General features: G+C 33.7%; 1 protein-coding gene across 1 annotated transcript; it reads left to right on the forward strand.

Annotated features, from left to right (window-relative positions):
- Positions 1–6291: 6291 nt before the first annotated feature.
- Positions 6292–13374, forward strand: LOC105969906 (uncharacterized). Its single transcript, XM_088822745.1, has 13 exons — positions 6292–6349; positions 6432–6490; positions 6819–6881; positions 6979–7066; positions 7135–7227; positions 7330–7455; positions 9094–9155; positions 9237–9562; positions 9754–10062; positions 10315–10400; positions 10782–11308; positions 11418–11997; positions 12089–13374. The coding sequence occupies exons 1-13, from the start codon at positions 6292–6294 to the stop codon at positions 13372–13374; spliced, it is 3663 nt and encodes a 1220-aa protein (XP_088678871.1).
- The last annotated feature ends 8260 nt before the right edge of the window (positions 13375–21634 follow it).

Below are 21634 nucleotides of genomic sequence, written 5' to 3' on the forward strand. Positions count from 1 at the left end.
GTTTGAGCTCTTGTTGTTGCTGATTGAAGAAAAACTTTGGAGCTATATGCTTGGTGTTGTCACCTTTAATGAAGCCTGCCGTCATTTGCTCAATGCGCGCTGCATTATCCTCGAATATGATAAGTATCTTATGTGGTAGCCAATCCAGAGGAATCTCGAATATGCCCATTCATGGCTCTAAGCCAAGTACACTCACACACTGCCTTGTGAAGTGCTAAAATCTCTGCATGATTCGATGAGGTGGAAACTAAAGTCTGTTTTGTAGACCTCTAAGACACAGCTGTGTTCCCAATGGTAAACACATATCCAGTTTGGGAACGGGCTTTGTGTGGGTCTGACAGATACCCAGCGCCAGCATAACCTACAAGCTTTGCATCCTTTAATGATGCATAGGGATAGAACATACCCATGTCTATTGAACCCTTAAGGTAACGAAATACGTCCTTTACACCATTCCAATGGCGGCGTGTTGGTGCTGAGCTAAACCTTGCTAGCAAATTTACCCCAAATGCGATATCAGGTCGAGTACATTATTGAGCTAAGTACAATAATGCGCCTATTGCACTTAGGTACGACACTTCAGGTGCTAACACTTCTTCGTCCTCCTCCATAGGACGGAACGGATCCTTCGACCTATCCAATGACCAGACTACCATAGGCGTGCTCGATGGTTTCACTTTATCCACATTAAAGCGTCTTAACATCTTCTGGGTGTAGTTCGATTGATGGACCAAAATTCCCTCAGCACGGTGTACTATCTCAAGTCCGAGACAGAAATTAGTCCTACCAAGATCTTTCATCTCAAACTCATGTTTTAGGAGTTGGGCTGTTTCATGGACTTCTTCAAGAGTCCCAATCAAATTCATATCATCAACATAAACTGCTACAACAGCAAACCCAGAACATGTTTTCTTAATAAACACGCAAGGACAAATATCATTGTTCACGTATCCCATTCCGAGCAAGTATTCACTTAGGCGATTATACCACATTCTTACAGATTGTTTCAAGCCATAAAGTCAATGTCTCAACTTAACTGAGATTGTGTTCCGTGGTCTGGAACTAATTGCTTCGGGTAATCGAAGTCCTTCAGGAACTTTTATATATATACTCGTATCTAGATCCCCATATAGATAAGCTGTGACCACATCCATGAGCTCCATAATCAGTTCCTCGAATACAACCAAACTGACTAGATATCTGAATGTAATAACATCCATAACAGGAGAATATGGGGGAGGGAGAATTCCATTATATAGGTGAAAAACCACCGGGAGTTAAAAGAGAAGTTACAAAAGAGGTTACTCTACCACTACCACAAAATGGAAAGACATGGGGTAGGTTAGTGGTCTAGTGGGGAGTTGGGTGGTTATGTTAGGAAACCCCACACATATTATTTACAACACTACTATCTTTTTGTACAATATCTTATTGTTTGTTATTTTGAACTTTTGTAAGAGTTTTTGTTTTAGTGCATTTCACTGCACTTGTTTTTGTAGGATGTATTACTTGTTGGACTACTGTACTTGCATTTGTTTTTAGTTCCTTATGTGCCTAAATTCTTCTTTATCTGTCGTATTATGTTTATTTTAAACATATTGTATCTGATCTGATATGTAGGGAGAGTTTGAAGAGTTGAAGTGTTTAATGCAGAGGGGTTGCTTAAAATTAATTTTGATTAAAAAGTTAAAAAGGGGGAGATTGTTGGATATTTGAATTAAATTCAAATATAATTTATTGTTTTCACTTTCCTAAACCAATTTTATATTTTTACTTAAATAATAATCGATTGTATTATTATTAGTTAGTGGACGGTTATTTTAAGTTTAGTGATGACTATTTAAGCACATGTTTAATTAATCCACCAACTTATCATCCCACTAACCCTTTATCTCTCCTAGTGTGTTTATTTCGTGCATGACAAGGAGATCTTGGATTCTATATATTGGAGAAGAAATCAGTTCATTTATCATCTTTTGCACCCTTGAATTACATTCGTTTGGCACTTCGCACCCTTAAATTGTAAATTGACACTTTGCACCCTTCAAGTGCAAACTTCTTGGCACTTTGCACCCTCCTCCACTTCTAGATAATAAATGTGATGGGCAACCGATTCAATGGGTTTCAAGAGGGGCAACTTCGTCCTTTTACATGTATCTGAACACATGGTAAATACATTTATGAACAGGGCCGGCCCTGACTCTTTTAATGCCCTGGACGAAAAAGATAAATTGTGCCCTCAGTTTTATTTTTTTCTATAAATCTTTTTATAAAATAATAATAAATTAAAAGAAAAAAAGAAATTAAAATATTAATAAAATGATGTTTAAAAATATTCAACCGTAGAAAAATCCATATATAAAAAAGAAATTGTATAACATTACGATTTTAACACAACCATTTGAAATAAAAAAAATGTTTGAACTCCCATCCGAGCAAGAAATTGTTTTTTCTCCTAATCTTCCATCACCAGCTTTCAAAGAAATTATCACCTCATGTTATAGCTAAACACATGCATATCAAAAAAATAAGTGAAATAATTCATTGAAAATGTTTTCGAGTTGCACTTTTAGAGGCAAAGTCATCAATGATATAGTCGTACTCAATATTTTCCAACATATCTTTTTCAATAGTTAAAAGTGCTAACCCATTCAATATTTCTTGAGACATTGTGGTCCGTAAATAATTTTTTAATAATTTTAATTTTGAAAAGCTTCTCTCTGCTGATGGCACAGTGACGGGTATTGTCAACAAACTTCTATAAGCAATCATCGCATTTGGAAACATATCAATTGTTTTTACAAACTCTAATATTTGAAAAGATGTCCATGACTTATTTGCATCACATGCTTCATTCGGTAACATCACTTGCAACACCTCTAGTTCAGAACATAAATATTTTGCATCAATATCGGAACTCTCACCATGTCTTAAAGCATTTTCAAGATTCACACAAGAACTCATAAACTCATTACCATCCAAAATCAACTTTGCAACATCAAATAAGAAACCAAATATTGATTCAAAACACTGCATTTGTTCAACCAGCTTCTCAATTGACCAATTGCAATATCTACTACTAAAAGAAAATAATCAGTTCTAAAAGATTCTTCCGCAGATTGATTTTCCCTTTCGGTATTAGAAACCTCATCAAAATGTCTCTTTCTAGCAATTCTACGTTTCTCGAAAAAAATTGGTTCAATTCCATTTGAGATGCTATTTTATTAGGGTCAATCATAACAGAAGAAAATCCATTTTCACTGTACATTTCAAAAAAAGAAACAAGCCCAGTTAATTGTTTTATAGCAATATCAAGACGCATATCATCGGATTGTAACTTTTTGCTAACTAAATTAATTTTTTGCAATATACTATGCCAAATAACCAAGCTCAAAATAAACTCAAAACCTGAAAGTTCACCAGAGGCCAAAGTGCAAGCATCCCTACTTAATTTGGCATCTTCACTAATTTCTGCTAATTTAAATAAACCTTCTCTTATTTGGGAGACTTGGGACAATATTGCCTTAACATATTCAATATGACTTTTCCATCTTATCATGGACAATGATTTCAAAGTTAATTTATCAATATAATCAAGAAAAACATTCCATCTCTTTGTTCAATTAGCAAACACATTATATATACATTGACATGCTCCAAAAAATAATTTTGCTCGAGTACAAGAATTTGCCATATCACAATAACTAAATTAAGACAATGAGAACCACATGGCATGTAAAATGCTCTTGGATTAATATTAAGAAATCTTTTTTGCACACCTTGATTTTTACCTTTCATATTAGATCCATTATCGTACCCTTGCCTCCTCACATTATCAATATCAAGTCATAAATATTGTAAGACAACTAGTAATTCATTAAAAAGTCCTAATACTATTGTATCGTCAACATTTAAAAATTCTAGAAAGTACTTTTCTATTTTAATTGGAGAAGATGAGAAAACTACACATCTCAATATCAGAGTCATTTGTTCTTTATGACTTGCATCTGGTGTACAATCAAGAATCAGTGAAAAATACTTTGCTTCTTTGATCATTCTAATTATTGCAGTTTTCACCTTACAAGATAAGATAGATATAACTCATCTTGAATTTTATGATTGAGATAGTGATAATGTATCTTTTTATTACGAATTAGGCGAAAATGCTCTTGCATTATTGGATCGAAATTCACAATCATTTCAAGCATGCCTAAAAAATTACCATTACTATCTTCATAAATTTTTTCATGTGTACCACGAAATGCCAAATTATGTGTAGCAAGACATTTAACAACAACAATTATTCTCAACATAACATGTTTCTAATGTTTTGTGTCTTTTCCAATCTGTTCTTGCAAATCTTTACCAATTGTCTTATTTTTATTTAATCGCATTTCTAATTCAACACAAGCTTAAAAATTAGTAAGGTGTTCAACACTGTGTTCATGTTGTTTCAACTTATCACCCAAATGTTTCAAATCGTTAACCCCCTCGCTTGCTAAATTACTTCTAGTGTGCATTATCTAACTCCTTTGAGTAAACCAACCATTTTCTATCCCGAGTTTCACCATTTGGTAGCATCTGCACATAATATGTATATGAAAAATGTCTAGATTCTTTATCCAAAGGAAACTTGAGATCATATTCTTTTTTCGGGACCCTTTTCTACAAGTAAATCTTTCATTTTTGTATCCAAACCATCCGAAACTCTTGGGTCAAAAATGTGTAACACATAGCTTGTTTTCAAATGGTCATTTTCATTCCCATCATTCTCATCTATATGTTTATTTTCTTCATTTTCATTCACAAAATTCTCATTTTCTACTAATTCCGCATTCACTGCATTCTCATTTTCAACAAATTCAGTATTCACAACATTTTCATTTTCTACAAATTCAACATTTATGGCATCTTCCTTATTTAATAATTCTTCATTTGCATCAAAATTATTTTGTTGACCACGAACTAAATTTGTCGGACCAAAATATCTGTTCAAAGAATACTCTAAACATTTGGCAATCTTTTCTTGTTTTTTTTTCTTTGCTTTTTTTGAGCTCCTGATAATTATTTCATGCTTATGGAAGTAAATTAAATAGTACAACCCAATCAAACGAAGCACATAAATAAAGATGAAAAAAGACACCACCAAAAAAATATTAATAAAAAAATAAAAGAGGAATAAAACCTGATATAGGCAAGCTTCTTGTATTTAACCAGTGAATTGTGATAGAGTCAACTTCTTACACTTTCAATTGTTGAATATGTTAATCTGCAAAATATCAATATAATATATAAAGACAAGGTACACAATTGATGTTTTCACATCTCCAATTTTGACTCCACATTTATTTCTTTATTTTCAATTCAATTTATTTACCTTATATAATTATATTCCACAAGTTTGACAATTTGAATATAAATGCATATCACACGTTGTTTAGGAGAGATTTCAATTGAGTTTAATTGCCTTTTATAATAGGATTTCCACATTTTATACATTAATGTAAATAGACTAATATTTTGTGTTCACAATTATTGTAATTTCCCTATTCCACACGTTTTTAATTGATATATTAAACCGGTTTCAATTTTCCATTGACATTTTTAAATTTTTCTAAATTGCATGATTTTTTTCTTAATTTACGGTAACACTAAAAAAATCGGTTTCAAAGATTAATTCATTAATATCACAATCAAATCTTTTAAATGACATGTTGATATTATTGTTTCATTAATAAATTTTTTCCTTGCTCCTAATATATTGATAGACGTTTTTTATAAATACATATTGGATTTATCATCTAATCATTATACATTGTTTGAAATTTTGTGGGATTTATATCTACTTACAAATAAACATTTGATATAATCTATGATATAGCAATCACCATATCACAAAACTGATTAAGCTTGACTATATTTTAAGTAGTCCGTGTATTTTTTATTTTCCAATGTTTTTTTTTTATTATTTGTTTTGGATATTAGTTCATTATTATATTAACAATAATTACCAATATATTAACTATAATTAATGACAATAATAATGAACATCGGGTTATATTAATCTGTATATGGTAACAAAAACATATCATATAACAAAGAATTAAGGTAATTGTTTGATTACGTTCAAGTTATTTTAGGAAATTACAGATTTTATTTAATTAAGCAATGAAATCCGATCAATTTGGAAGCAAATGATTTGATTCACTATAAATATCATGTGTAATTTATTGTAACAAATTCACAAAATCTTGACTATCCATGTATCTATATAATCTCAAATACCCACTCATGAGATCTCATTCATTATTTGCATCAACATTTGCTGTAATTCATCTGCACCGAGAAGGTTTGTATTAAATACTTTGTTGAACCTTCTTTCTTGCATTTTTATGAGTTCTTGATCTTTTCCTTACTCTTTGTCCATATAGTTTCCGTCGGATTAGCTACGTATGTGAGAATTATATTATTGACTGCTCATGAATTTACAGTACGACTAAGTTATTTCCATTTTGCTCCACTTAATTACTTTTCTATATTAATTTATGTATATAAAGTATTCTATATTCACTTTATACAATGCAAATTGTGCTTTAATTTGTACTTCTCAACAGTACCTCTCTGACAACACATTCTCTTATGGATTCAACCAACAAAACTCCGACATCACCGTACACATCTCACCTGTTTGATGTTCCTATAGGTAATTGAAAAGGTCCAAATAACTTTTCAAACAATTTTAATTTTTGTCAATTTCTTACCGTGTTACATGATACTGTATTTCAATATATTTTTTCTTCTTTTTTGTATTTATTTAGAATGTTCATCGCAACCCGTTGACAAGAATATTCCAAAACCTAAGAGAAAGATCTATATTTCTGGTAACTTTTGACAATAAGTAACTTATCTCTTCATATTTTACAATATATTTTGTACGTTTTAATATATTATGTAATAATACTTATTAATTGCATTCAGGTAGCTAGCGCTAATGCTAAGAGATCATCAATAATAAGGAGACCAATTGCTTTTGATAATAATATGTTATCACAAAATACGTCACAAAGTAAGAATTGTACTATTTTGATTTATTGTATAACTATTCATATAATTTCAACTTTTACCTGTGTACAGTTCTCAACAATTCTTATGTGTTGACTGCTCATCAATACTCCATGAAGGAGAATCAGCACCCAGGAGAACGGAATACACACGAAGTGACCAATGGTATGTATACTATACGAATACTTACCAATATAGTTTGGTATATTGACTTATTGTTATTGTGCATTGTCAAATAATGTTTTATATATTATTATCCCACTTTAGACCAGATTGCTAACATAAAGGGAAAAAAAATCATGGACGAGTCCATAAAATCTCAAGAAGCTTCATTTTGTGGAATGAGTGGTGTTCGTATGCCATCGGGTCGCGTTCTTACAGACATAACGAATGGTTAGTTATTGAACTCGTATGATAAATAAATTATGCCATCTATATTTACATGATGTTTTAAACCATAAATCAAATGTTAAAACGTAGGAATAGAATAATAATTTTATTTCACATCATCTTCGAAATCGAAATCGACCTTCTGATAAACAACATGGACACGTTTAAATTATATAGATTGTTTACATATTTTTTAATTATATTGAACTAAACATGTGACATGTTTATTTTTATAGATAATCAGGAAAAGGGACAACACATTCCTATTGAAAAAAGAAAATTGTTACATAATGCTTTTAATACACGACGTGTTGTTCGGACACCATCGAGTTGGATTCTAAGTGATGTATCAATTGATGAGTCAATTGGTTATACTTAATATTTTAAACCAGTTTGCTTTAAATATATTTCGCGTGGTGACGATTATGTTCTTATATATTTATTTTAATTCCCTACTATTTATTATATTCGTCATCCAAAAGGGGAAAAACAAGTAATTGGAAAAGGAAAGGGAATTATCGCAAAACACGGAAAATCGCAGGAAAACGCATTTCATGGGGGAGTTCATACTCCATCAAGTTGTGCTACATGGGACATAAGTAATGGTAAGATTGAATTCAATAACCTTTTAATCGTGGCATGCACACACGCTACATAATTCGTTCTTATTAAACTTTTATTACCATAATAAAACTAACCATGATTCCATACATCATTATTTTTGTTCTTTTATATAAAAAACATTGTACAACAATATCAAGAAAATCAAACATATATAAAATAGTTATTTATATAATTAAATTTAATAATATATTGTTTCATCATAATAACAATACAGGTAATTCAGGTCATCAAAAGTCTGTAGAAAACCGACAAAATAATGACGTGCAAGGATTAAAAGTTGGAAACACAAAATTGACTGATGAGGCCTTTAGTGGACTAGGTGTTGTTCGAACCCCATCAAGTAGACAGAGAAAAATCCAATTTCCTACGTATAGACAGTATGATGCAAGTTTTTCATCAGCCGACAAATTGAATAGTATAAATTTAGCTACACAAAATATCCATATGGCTGTCAGTGGGAGCACGTTACACTACGAAGGTGAAGTTGTTAATTAATATTTGTAACTGCAATAACACATACAATTACAGACCTTAGTTATTAAGTGGTTTTGCTTTTTTTAAATCCTGAAAGAGACACAATCCGACACTCTTACAATCCTGAATCTGACACTTATGAGATTCCGGTTAACTATCTAGATTCATTTTACGAATCCACAAAAAAGGTACGTTTGTATTTTTTTATGCACGTTCGTATTAATTTATATAGTGAATATTATAAATTTTCTAATTATGTGTTCTCCATATATTTATTAAATTATCATTTCGAATGTTAAGGATTGGAAAGAGAGTTGCAAGGATTCAAAAAACGATACAGTCGGTTGCACGTGGATTAAGTATGGACAGTACACCAGCTATATTGGTGGACGAGGATTCGATCTCAAATACTAAGAGATGTTACATCGGACAGTAGAGGTAACTATTAATTTTTACATTCATACACGGTTGGCGAAATAGGTCATTCAAATGCAAAAAAACGAGATTTCATTGAATGATTAAAAAAATGATTTTTATTTACAGATTCTGAATATGTTTCCAACGACAACAATAGCGACGATTCATTTGATTATGATGGTATTAACGTTTTATATTCTTTAAAACTATATTATTATATTGTATTCGAACTTTATGAATTACTTATACTCGATGTTGCGCTATAACAGATTACGACGATCTGGGAGACCAGTCGTACGAATGTCAATCGTGTGGTGCATGCTGAACGTCTTGATAAGCATAGGAACACATCGAGACCAAAATTTTCTCTATGTTGTCAAAAGGATAAAGTACAACTGCCTGATATGAAAAATCCCCCACCTTCTCTAGCCAATTTATTTTTCGGTACGGATAGGCAGAGCAAACATTTCCAAGAAAACATCCGTTCTTACAACTTGATGTTTGCGTTTACGTCACTTGGCGGAAAGGTTCAAACATCTATTAATACTGGTGTTGGACCATACACATTTCTGCTTCAAGGTCAGAATTACCATCTGTTGGGAAGTATGTTGCCGGAGGAAGGCGCAAGACCAAAATTTGCACAACTTTACATCTTCGATACATAGAATGAAGTTCAGAATAGAATTGACGCTGTTAGGTAAAATCCATTTCATTTTGTGCTTACGTTCGCAATACATATGATGCATTTTGAGCCGAGTGAAATTGTTTAATCACTTGAAATTGCAGGTCTGGAAATAACTCGAACAATCTTGATCCTCAAATTGTTGCATACTTGAAGGATATGATCGATGAGAACAATGTACTTGGTCAGTCGTACAGAGCTGCCCGGGATCGACTTTTCAGTGAAGGCTTGCAAGGTGTTAAGCTAAAGCTGGTCAAAAGTCGTAGCACCGATGGCATGACTTATAATCTCCCTAACGCGAGTGAAATTGCAGCGTTGATAGTTGGAGATTTTGATACGCAAGAAGGGGTTAGGGACATTGTGGTGGAGACTCAGTCCAAGAAGTTGCAACGCATTAGTGAGCTACACCCACTGTACCTGCCGTTCTAATATCCGCTCATATTTTCTTACGGGGAAGACGGCTATAGAGAGGATATTGGTTTGAGAGACTCTTTTCCAGGTAACAAGGGAAAACGAAAAAAATTAACCATGCAAGAATACTTTGCTTACCGAATCCAAAAAAGAAGCAGCGACAGTTCAGTACTTTTGAATTCAAAAAAATTGTTCCAACAGTTTGGGGTGGATGCTTATTCTATGATTGAGTCACAAAGGTTGAATTTCATTAGATACAACCAGGACCAACTGCGTGTGGACATGTACAAAGGCATTGAAGAACGCATTTTGAGAGGGGACACTGAGGGCATATCAGCTGGTAAGCGCATAGTTCTTCCCGGCTCATTCATTCCTGGACCGCGGTACATGTTCAACAATTTTATCGATGCACTGCAAATTTGTAATTGGATTGGCTTTCCATCGTTGTTCATAACTATTACATGCAATCCACAATGGTCTGAAATACAAAGGGTCTTGAATGACACAAGTCTCAGACCGGAGGATCGTCCTGATATTCTATGTCGCCTATTTAAAATGAAGTTGGACAGTTTGCTGACGGATTTCAAGAATGGACATATTTTCGGACGAATTAGAGCGCGTAAATAATGCATTAATGTTAAAAATTCAATATGTGGTATATTCATTACATCAATAATGGTTTATTGCTTCCATATCATTTGACTTCATCATTTTTTTTCAGACGTATGTACCATCGAATTTAAGAAACGTGGTCTGCCTCACGCACATATATTGTTGTGGTTGGATAACGATGCCAAACCGAAGTGCTTCGCCGACATCGACCGGATGATTTGTGCGGAAATTCCTGACAAAAAAACTGACCGAAAGATGTACGACTTGGTTGAGAAATACATGATACACGGCCCGTGTGGTCATGCGAATTTAAATTCACCTTGCATGAAGAATGGCGTTTGCACGAAAAGGTTTCCAAAGAAGTTTGCACAGCAAACTGAGGCTGATGATGATGGTTACCTTGTATATAGGAGAAGGGACGATGGAAGAACGGTTTTGAAGAAAAACACAATTCTTGACAATGGTTTTGTGGTTCCTTACAACCGTACATTATTGAGTAAATACCGAGCCCACATCAACATCGAGTTGTGCAACCAGAGCAAGTCAATAAAGTATCTGTTCAAGTACGTCAACAAAGGACACAATCGTGTCACAACAACATTTTTTCAACCTCCCTCTACGGACGCCGCTTCTGTTGTACGTGATGAAATCAAGATAAACTGTGATTTAGATATTTATCTGCGTGCGAGGCGATGTGGAGGATTTTTGCATTCGATATACACTACAGGGATCCCCCTGTCATTAGATTGAGCTTCCATCTCCCGACAATCAGCCGTTGATATTCAATGAGAACCAACCTTTAAAGAGTGTCTTGGAAAGACCAACAACAAACCAAACCATGTTTTTGGCGTGGTTCGAGGCGAACAAGAAGTACCCACCAGCTAGGGAATTACGGTATGGAGAGTTTCCCCAGCATTATGTGTACAATGAGGATTCTCGTGTGTGGGTGCCGAGAAAGCAAGAGTTTTCTATTGGAAGAGTCACCACTCTACCCCCGGGAAAGGGAGAAGACTTTTATCTGAGATTGCTGCTCAACATCCAGAGAGGGTGCACCAGTTACGAAGACATACGAACGGTTAGTGGCAATGTTTACGCGACGTTTAAGGATGCATGCTATATTTTGGGGCTGCTTGAGGATGACAATGAGTACATTGGTGCAATCAAAGAGGCGTATGGTTGGGCAAACGGCCACTTCCTCAGACTGTGGTTTGTTGTTATGCTGATTTCTAACAGTTTGAGCACACCGGAATATGTTTGGGAGAGTTGTTTGTCGAATTTGTCCGATGACATTACATACAAGCACCAAAGGCGCCATAATAATCCAGGTATCGATTATTTTTATGTTGTTTTACAATTTTTAAGTTGCATTTTTCAATTTTGTGAACGCATTTGTCCTACTAACTATACCTTTTGCAGGTTTGACTCTATCAGATGATAGTTTGAAGAACTATGCGTTGATTGAAATCGAGAAAATCCTACGAAGCAACGGCAAGAGCTTGCGGAATTTTGACTCTATGCCAATGCCACTACATTCGTCGAATGACACGGAGAATAGATTAGTGCTCGATGACTTGGACTACGACGTCTTTGCGATGGCTGAAGAACTGAAACAATATCTATCTTCTATCACAGACGAGCAGAGAAAGGTTTACAATACTATCATTGATGCTGTATCGAAAAATAGCGGCGGGATGTACTTCCTCTACAGTCACGGAGGAACCGGAAAGACATTCATATGGAGAACGTTGTCCGTTGCAATTCGTTCAAAGGGAGAAATAGTTCTTAATGTTGCTTCGAGTGGCATAGCATCTTTGCTGCCCGGTGGCCGAACCGCTCACTCCAGATTTGGACTGCCCATCATTGTGCACGATGGTTCCACCTGCAACATTACACAACAGAGTCCGCAGGCAGAATTGCTTATTAAGTCGAGACTTATTATATGGGACGAGGCCCCGATGATGCATAGATACAGTTTCGAAGCGCTAGACAAGACGATGCAGTCTATCACGCATGTTCCCAAACTGTTCGGCGGCAAGGTGGTCGTTCTTGGCGGAGACTTCAGACAGATTTTACCTGTTGTGCGGAAGGCATCAAGGCAAGACATTGTTCACGCTACGATAAACTCATCTCAGCTTTGGAAAGACTGTATGGTTCTTAAGTTGCATACGAATATGAGGCTTCAATCAAACTCTAATCCATCTGAAGTTGAAGAAATAAAGGAGTTTGCTGATTGGATACTGAGTATCGGTAATGGGGAGGCGGGAGAGCAGAACGATGGTGAAGCTTCCGTTGAGATTCCTGAGGACATGCTAATTCCCGATTGTGAAGATCCATTATTGGAGCTATTGCAGTTTGTGTATCCAAATTTGTTGAGTAACATATCAAATCCAGATTATTTCCAAGGGAGGGTAGTTCTTGCACCGACTAATGACTGCGTGGAGTCTGTCAACGACTACTTGTGTTCTCTCCTATCCGGCGAAGAAAAGTTGTACCTCAGCGCGAATAGTATGTACAAGGATGACTTGAGTTCGGAAGAAAATGTTGAAATATATTCGACCGAATTCCTCAACACCGTGTCTTGCTCCGGACTCCCTTCACATATGTTGAAACTGAAGGAAAATGTTCCTGTTATGCTTATACGAAACATCGACCAGGCAAAAGGCCTTTGCAATGGAACCAGACTTCAAGTTGTTAGGATGTGAGTTTATGTACTTAGCTGCAAGGTTCTATCCGACAAAAATATCAGTGATGTTGTTTTCATTACTCGGATGACGTTGGTCCCATCGAACTCTACTTTGCCCATTAAATTTCAGAGGCGACAGTTTTCGTTGATGGTTTGCTTTGCAATGACCATCAACAAAAGTCAGGGTCAAACACTTTCACACGTCGGTTTGTATCTACCCAAACCTGTATTCAGCCACGGTCAGTTGTACGTTGCACTCTCGAGAGTGAAGAGTAGATCTGGCATAAAGATCCTAATCAAGTCTGAATCCGGTGAATCATCGAGTTCTACTAGCAACGTGATGTACAAAGAAGTATTTCAACGTATATGAAGGTATATATCATGTGTGCCATTCATTATTCAACTTATTATCATATTTTGTCTTATTAATGTGTGTATGTGCTCTCTATGTTTAGGTATATTTGCAAGTGATTTTTTTGTCTAGCATATCCGGTATAGTCGCTTTTGGTAAGTACTATAATCGAAATATTGTTTAATTACGCACTGAATGTTGTTTCAGTAATGCACTGGATTCTTGCAAAATACGAAAACTTTGCAGGTTAACTGCTATGTACTGTTTGATTTATGTGGATCTTTGAGATAGTGCAGTGGGTTTGATTCCATTAGTTTTAGTTAGTTCTAGAATTTTCTCTAGAAGACATGTCGAACGGACTATGTTATTCATTCGTTTTATAAAATTTCAACTTGCTTTGGGACCGATATTTTTATTCATACAATATCTTGACTTATGTTAGTTTTATATTTAAGTTGAAATATTAGTTTTTTCTAACCCTAAATTGTTGAATATCAATTTTGTTCTTGAAGGTGATCCCCGTGCATCGCACGGGTGAGATACTAGTAATAAATAATCAAAAATACATAAATGATATTAAGAACAAAAGAAAATATAAATTAAGTAGTGTATTTTATTAATAAGAACAGTGAGGGTATTGGTTACCTTTGCCCAATTGATTGATGAAACCACAATTCGCACAAGCTTCAGAATTGAGTACTTTGAACACATAGAATAATCTCCATGAGTTTGAAAACAAATAATATAAAATCAATACTAGAGTCACCCAATTTCAAAGATCTCGATTTTGAGGAAGATGTGAAAAACTTGAGAATGGCTTGGAACAGGAGAAAATCAGAGAAGATGGGGAAAAGTTTAATTAAAACGACTGAAAATAAGTGAGTAAAAAATGAAATTGAGTTCATTTAAATTGACAGATGGGTGCAAAAATATCGGTAATTTAAAAGGTGCACGTTGGAATTGAACAAAATTAAAGAAATTCTTGAAGAGATTTATGGATTTAGTTGGAGATATTTATGGGCGGAAGTTTAAGAGTTATTGCATGTTTGGAGTTGCAGCCGTTTAATGTGGTTGAGAGGTGTAGGGGAAAAGTATAAATAAAATATAATTATTTATACGTATATATAAATATATATAGGAAAACTACATAAAACATTGGCCCCCCTAGCACTAATGGGCCCTGGGCGGTTGCCCAGTTTGCACCGGCCCAGGGCCGGCCCTATTTATGAAACACTAGGTAAAAAATAAATCGATCGATAAAACAGAGAAAAAAAACCCCTAACATCTTCTCTTCAACCCCTACTCAAGAATGACTGAAGAATCTACACAAGAAATCGAGCATGAGATGCTATTTGATATACCTTTGAATTATCAATCTCCATTTCCTGGTAATACATTTTTTCTTCTAAAGATTTATTTATCTAAAGTATTATATTATTATACATACATATTTCTTACAGCATAAGCCAACCCAAAACGGCTGAATACTTAAGTTATTTTGTTTTTTCTTTTTTCCAAATTTCAGCGAGTTATTTTTTATAATGGCTTGAATGTCGTATTCAGCAAGTTATTTATATATATATATATATATATATATATATATATATATATATATATATATATATATATATATATATATATATATATATATATATATCAAGTTTTTATATATTTATATTTATTTTTATTAATTATTTTTGGCACATTTTTTGTTCAATAATATTATTATATTTCTCTACTTGTGTATACCAGTTTGTAACAAGATATTTTTTTCCCCAACAATTTTTTTTGTTCAAAAAAAATATTATATTCTTCTCCTTATGTGTATCAGCAAGTTAACAAGACATAGAGTTAAACTGCTCTACATATTTAATTTAAATTACGCTGCCATGCATATTTAATTTATTTTTGTGTTTTTACAGAAATTTGGCAGATATTGTAGAAGTTGACTATGAAGCTGATGAAAATAAAGAAAGCGATGGAGAAGAAACTGATGACAGTGATTCTACGTTCAGTGATGGCTTTGAAGATAGTGACTTTGAATATGATGACGTCTTGTATAACGAGAATATTGATAAAGAGACTGAATGAGTAGGTATCAACAACGAATCGTTAAAAGGACTTGATAAAGGCAAGGGAATTATTGAATATCAAGCTACCGAGCATTTTAGGCCTTTAAGTTAATGTCATTCATCTGCAAAAGCCAAAAGTTCAAAGTATAAAATATATAGAGATGATGCAGATGAGTCAGATTTTGAATTTGAGGTAGTGTTGTGTTTCAAAATTGCTACAGACTTCAGGGAGGCTGTGAGAAATATTCGAACAAGCAAGGGAGGCCTATTTCGTTTAATAAGAATTGTAGTGACAACGTTCAAGCTATTTGTGCATGTAGATGGGTTATTTATGCTTTTTTTATATCTACAATTGATAATACCTTCCAAGTAAAGTCAATCAAGAGAGAGCACACTTGTTCCAGAGATCCAAGCTCTAAGCATTGCACTTCTAAATTTCTTGCAATAAAATACTGGACTTATTTTACATACCCCTCTAGTTACCAAATAAACTAGAGATAAATTCAATCCAAAATCTTCATTTGACATACCCCTCTGGAGAGGCGAAAGTACAATATTACCCTCATATGCAATTTTCGGTCAAACTGCATTCAACATTTCTGGTCCTGCATTTAGCATTTTCACCGATTTATTTATTATTATTATTTATTTTTTAGACATGTTTGTTTAATTTATATATTTCCTATTATTTTTTTATATTTTTATTAAATTAATTTTTTTTTAAATCAATATGTTTACTGTACCGAAAATAACTACATGTAGCTGTAGTAAACTATAGTCATTCGTAGTTATGTTCTTTTTTTTGCCCCATATTTTTAGTCGATCAATAATGTAAACACACGAATACTGGCTTATACAAAAGAAATTCATAAATACCAACAACAAAAAATTACAAATTTCAATATTTATATTATAAACCACATTATAACCAATAAAATACAAATTGAAAATACACAAATATATGCATATGCAACTATATGTAACTGTAGTAAACTATAGTCATTCGTAGTTATATTTTTTTTTTTTACTCCATATTTTTAGTCGATCAATTATTTACACACACGAATACTGGCTTATACAAAAAGAAATTTATATAAACCCCAACAACAACAAAAAGAAATCAATATTTATATCATAACTCACCTCAGTACCAATAAAATACAAATAAAAAATACACAAATATATGCATATGTAACTACATGTTACTATATGTAACTAGTAATGTATAGTAATCTACAGTAATGTATACAGTCTGTTGAAGCAGATGTAACTTCAACCAATTTTTTTGACACTTCAGAAGAGCATCAATGGCTTTCATTAAGCTGCTATAGCAAAATCAAAACAAAAAAAAAATATTTTAGTGCAAATAAATTAAAAATGAATAAACATCAAAACACTCAAATCAACAAACACAAAGTGACCGAGAGATAGAGAGAGAGAGAGGCCATAACTGCGAAATGTTACGAATTTTAGACCAATCCGCCAATGACTCATCACCCCAAGCGCCTCCTACCAAAACCGTAGCCATCGCCAATCACCCAAGGTTCCACCCTCCAAATGAAAAAAAAATATAAAAATAAATATGACAATAAAACAATGAACTAAATTACCATCAAAATATGGATCTCGACGAGATAAATCCAATGGTGGGTAGCCCATCAAATTCCGACTACCGGAAGACAAATTACACCTCCGCAAGACCCATCGTCATCAAAATACGCATAAACTGAAAAATAATTGCAGAAATAGATCGAGTGCTCCAAACTGAATGAAATAACCACCAAAATAAAGAACTCGACAAGTGGAATCCAACGGCAGTTAAACCATCGAACTCCGACCATCAGTGAGAGAGTTATGACTCCGGGAAGCAACTTCGCCGGTTGGAGATATTTGGGGGTGGGATTTGAATCTGAGAGTTGAGAGAGGAAGAGAGAGACGACTGTTAGTGGTTAGTGTTTAAAACTGATTTCAAAAGGGCATTTTAAGTACTTCAGGGTGGCCGAGGGGGTATGTCAAATTATTATCGAAATGGAGGGGGTTTGCACTAGTATGTAATCCACATGGTAGTTAGTTATATATAATTTCGAAATGAAGAGTCTCCAAAATAATCCCAAAAGTATTAGCACCACCTCAGAATTATTCCAGAGTGGCCTGCTGGTTCAAAGCAAGAAATAATGCAGATGGAAAATCACACTTATTTATCCATTTGGAAGATGTACAGAGCTAAAAAACATGCAACAAAGCTTAACCAAGGCATAGAGTTGGAGCAATATGCTAAGTTGTGGCAATACTGTGAGGAAATTTTTAGAACCAATCCCGACACAACAATAAAAGATTAATTGCAAGTATGATGCAGTTTCTGAGACATGTCAATTCAAAAGAACTTATATTTGTTGGGAGCCTTAAAGAAAGGGTTCAAGACAGGATGGAGACTAGAGTTATAGGTCTAGATGGAACACACTTGAAGACTTCAAGAGGTGGAGTTTTGTTATGTGCAGTGGGTATAAATGGAAATAATAGTATGTATCCTATTGCATATTCTATGGGTTTGAAAGAAAACATAAAATTTTGGGAGTGGTTTGTGAGTCTTCTCATCGAAGACTTGGAGATGAGAAGCATCTATGGATAGACTATCATTTCTGACAAGCAAAATGAGTTGATCCGAGCAATAGAGGATTTGTTACCACATTCTGAGCACAAATTTTGCGTAAGGCATATGTACAATAGTTACAAGCAAAAGCACAAGGGTTTGCAGCTGAAAGATTTTCTTTCGAAAGCTGCTTCAGCAACTAGAGTTATGGATTTTAATAGGGAGATGAAAATATTGAAAGCATATGATCGAGCTGCTTATGATTGGGTAAGAGAAAGACCTCCAATGCATTGGGCAACGTCTCACTTTAGTACCTGGCCGAAGTGTGATTTATTGCTCAACAATCTCTGTGAAAGTTTCAACAAGGTTATCATAAAAGCACGTGATAAACCTATAATAATCATGTTGGAAATCATCATGGTGATTATGATGAGAAGAATTCATTCTCAAAGGGATAAAGTGAAAAAATCCAATAGAGACATTTGTCCGTTAGTGTAGAGGACCTTAGAAAACAACAAGAAAAAAACATACGAGTAGATTTTAGAGTGGAATGGGCATGATAAATTTTAGGTTAATGGATGGATTGGTGATCAATGAAGAGTTGATTTGACATTAAAAACTTGCAGTTGCAGAAAATGAAACATCTCTGGAACTCCTTGTGTTCATGATACAACTTGTATCTTTTATAGAAGGAAATATGTTGATGATTATGTTGAGCATTGGTACATAAAGGATACATTTTTTAAAGCATATTCACACATGCTCAACCCTTTGAAAAGGCAAAAAGAATGGCCTAATTCTACTTTGAATAAATTAGTGCCATGGTACGAAAAACCAAAAAAATCAGAAAGGCCGTTGAAGCATGCTAGAAGGAAATATCCTGATGAATCAAGCCAAAAACAAGTGACTGCAAAAAGAATTGGTCCCAAATATTCATGCTCAAAATGTGGAAAGTTAGCACATAACAAGAAAGGGTGTAAAGAGGCATCTACAAATCAATGTACATGCGAGTCTAGTCAAATAACAAAGAGGCAAAAATTGTCGGTAATAATTAAATTTTATCTCTATCTCACATTTTAATACATTTTTGCTGATAAACATGTTTTTGTAGGTAAAGAGAAATGTTGAGAAATCAAATTTTGTTGTTAGAGGTTCTGAATCACAACCACAAGTTATTTTTATTGTATTTTAATAGTAAACACATGTTATTTATACCATATACACTATCATATGCTAATTTTATTATTTTTGAGATGTTATTATTATTTGTTCAAATCGTTGTCTGAAACAGCTTCATCTTTGGCGGCGACAACGATATACAGAAATGAGTCAAATAGACTTGTAACGCGACAAATTGATAATCATTCTACAGTAACACGGGTGTACGATTGATGATAAAGATTTTGAGAAGTTTTTAATAAGTGGGTTTTAAAAAATCTGCTTTTAACAGTAGTATATTGGAGTTTTTAAGAAGTTTACTTTTGAGAAGCTTGAAGTGTGCTTTTGTTTTTTCCTCATTCCAGTGTTTTTGAAAAGTTTGCCTTTGATTCAGCTTTATTTTGAGAAGTATGTTATGCTTTAAATGTTCGAAGAATTAATGTATTGAATTTGGTTTCTAATGTTATTTGGTTGAACTTGGGGAGTTTGACCAGTACTATTTTAATATTTTTTTCATATAAAGACATTATAAATAAATAGCACTATACTCTTGTTAATGTTTTTGGTACATAAAAACATTAGAAATAAAAAAAACAATACACTCTATTTTAATGTTTTTGGCAGACTATTGATCTCTGCTTTGTTATGTCTATTCTTGTTTATCTATTTTGCTCACACCTATTGGTGTAGATCAGTATGCCTAAATTAGCAAATCATTGCATAAATACTCACTTTATTCTCATGATAATAAAAAACCTAAAACAATGGGATGAAACTTAGAATCGACTAAATTTGCTACCCATTTTTAACTTTCTAAACATGAGTTAATTCATTAAATTTGGAAAATTTGAACCGTAGCTTACAATTCATAAAAAATACAGATTTTCGATCGAATCGCATAACGAAAAAAAAAACTAAATAAAAATAGGATGAAACTTGACATTATAAATATTCATAAAATTTGCAGATTTTCGATTTTGCACAGGACAAACACATTTCAGCCAACCAAATATCCAGGGGCGGACCCAAGGCTTCTGTTGGGGGGGCACCCGCCCCTGCAGAAAAAAAATTTTTTACCTTTTTTTTGTATTTTTTTAATATTTTGGCTTATTTATGTATTAATTTATACACTTTAGCCCCCCCAAAGTTAAAATTTTATACCATTTAACCCCAAAACTTTTTTTTCGCCCCCCCACCCAAAACCCCCTGGGTCCGCCCCTGCAAATATCAATCCCAAAATTGAAACTCCTACCAACAATTTGAATTTAAAACTATATATATTGGTCTTCTCTTTATATGCTTGTATCTGCAACTTTAATTGTTTCACCTTTTTCTTGGGTTTACCAATTTCTTCCTCCATCTTTTTCACTCTCTTACGAGCAATCACTTTGTCTTCTTCAAACTTTTGAATTTTTTTTAGCAAGCTAAGATATTATTCTTCTTGATATCTCACATATTTGTGGATCAAACCACTTAAAAATATCCACAATCTCCAAAAATTTGAAAATAATTTATAAAGTAATAAGAACTAAATTTTGTTAAAAATAAGAACATATTTCTTTAAAATTAAGAACCTAATTTCGGGAAAAAAATAAAGAAATTTAGATAAATAATAGAATTACGACATACCACATATGACAAACATTTATGAAATTGTGAACCCAGGTTATCCTTGTTCCAACATGTTACTAGAGGAAGAACATGTCCACAATCACAATATACAACGGGCATTTGCTCCCCGTAGTGCCAATACCAAGAACTACTACTACTGGTCGATGAATTCGTTTTACCCCTAAAGAAAGAATTGAAGAAAAAAAGCAGAAGGGGAGAATAAAGTTTCTAGGTTTTTTGGTTGTACAGAGAACGAGATAGCACGTGTGTTGCCCAGGGTATAAGGAAACGACTAGTGAAAAAAGAGGTGAAGACGATTTTATTTAACTGAGAAATAAGAGAAAGACAAATATGCCCTTATTGGAACAGGTTGACCATCACATTTTTGGCCTAAAAGTGGAGGAGAGTGCAAAGTATCAAGAAGTTTGTAATTGAAGGATGCAAAGTGTCAATTACGCCTGTTATTTTGAACTTTTGTAAGATTTTGTTTTAGTGT

Source organism: Erythranthe guttata, chromosome 9, assembly GCF_056151865.1.
Source record: "Erythranthe guttata isolate IM_541 chromosome 9, IM_541, whole genome shotgun sequence".
In the NCBI taxonomy this organism is placed as follows: Eukaryota; Viridiplantae; Streptophyta; class Magnoliopsida; order Lamiales; family Phrymaceae; genus Erythranthe; species Erythranthe guttata.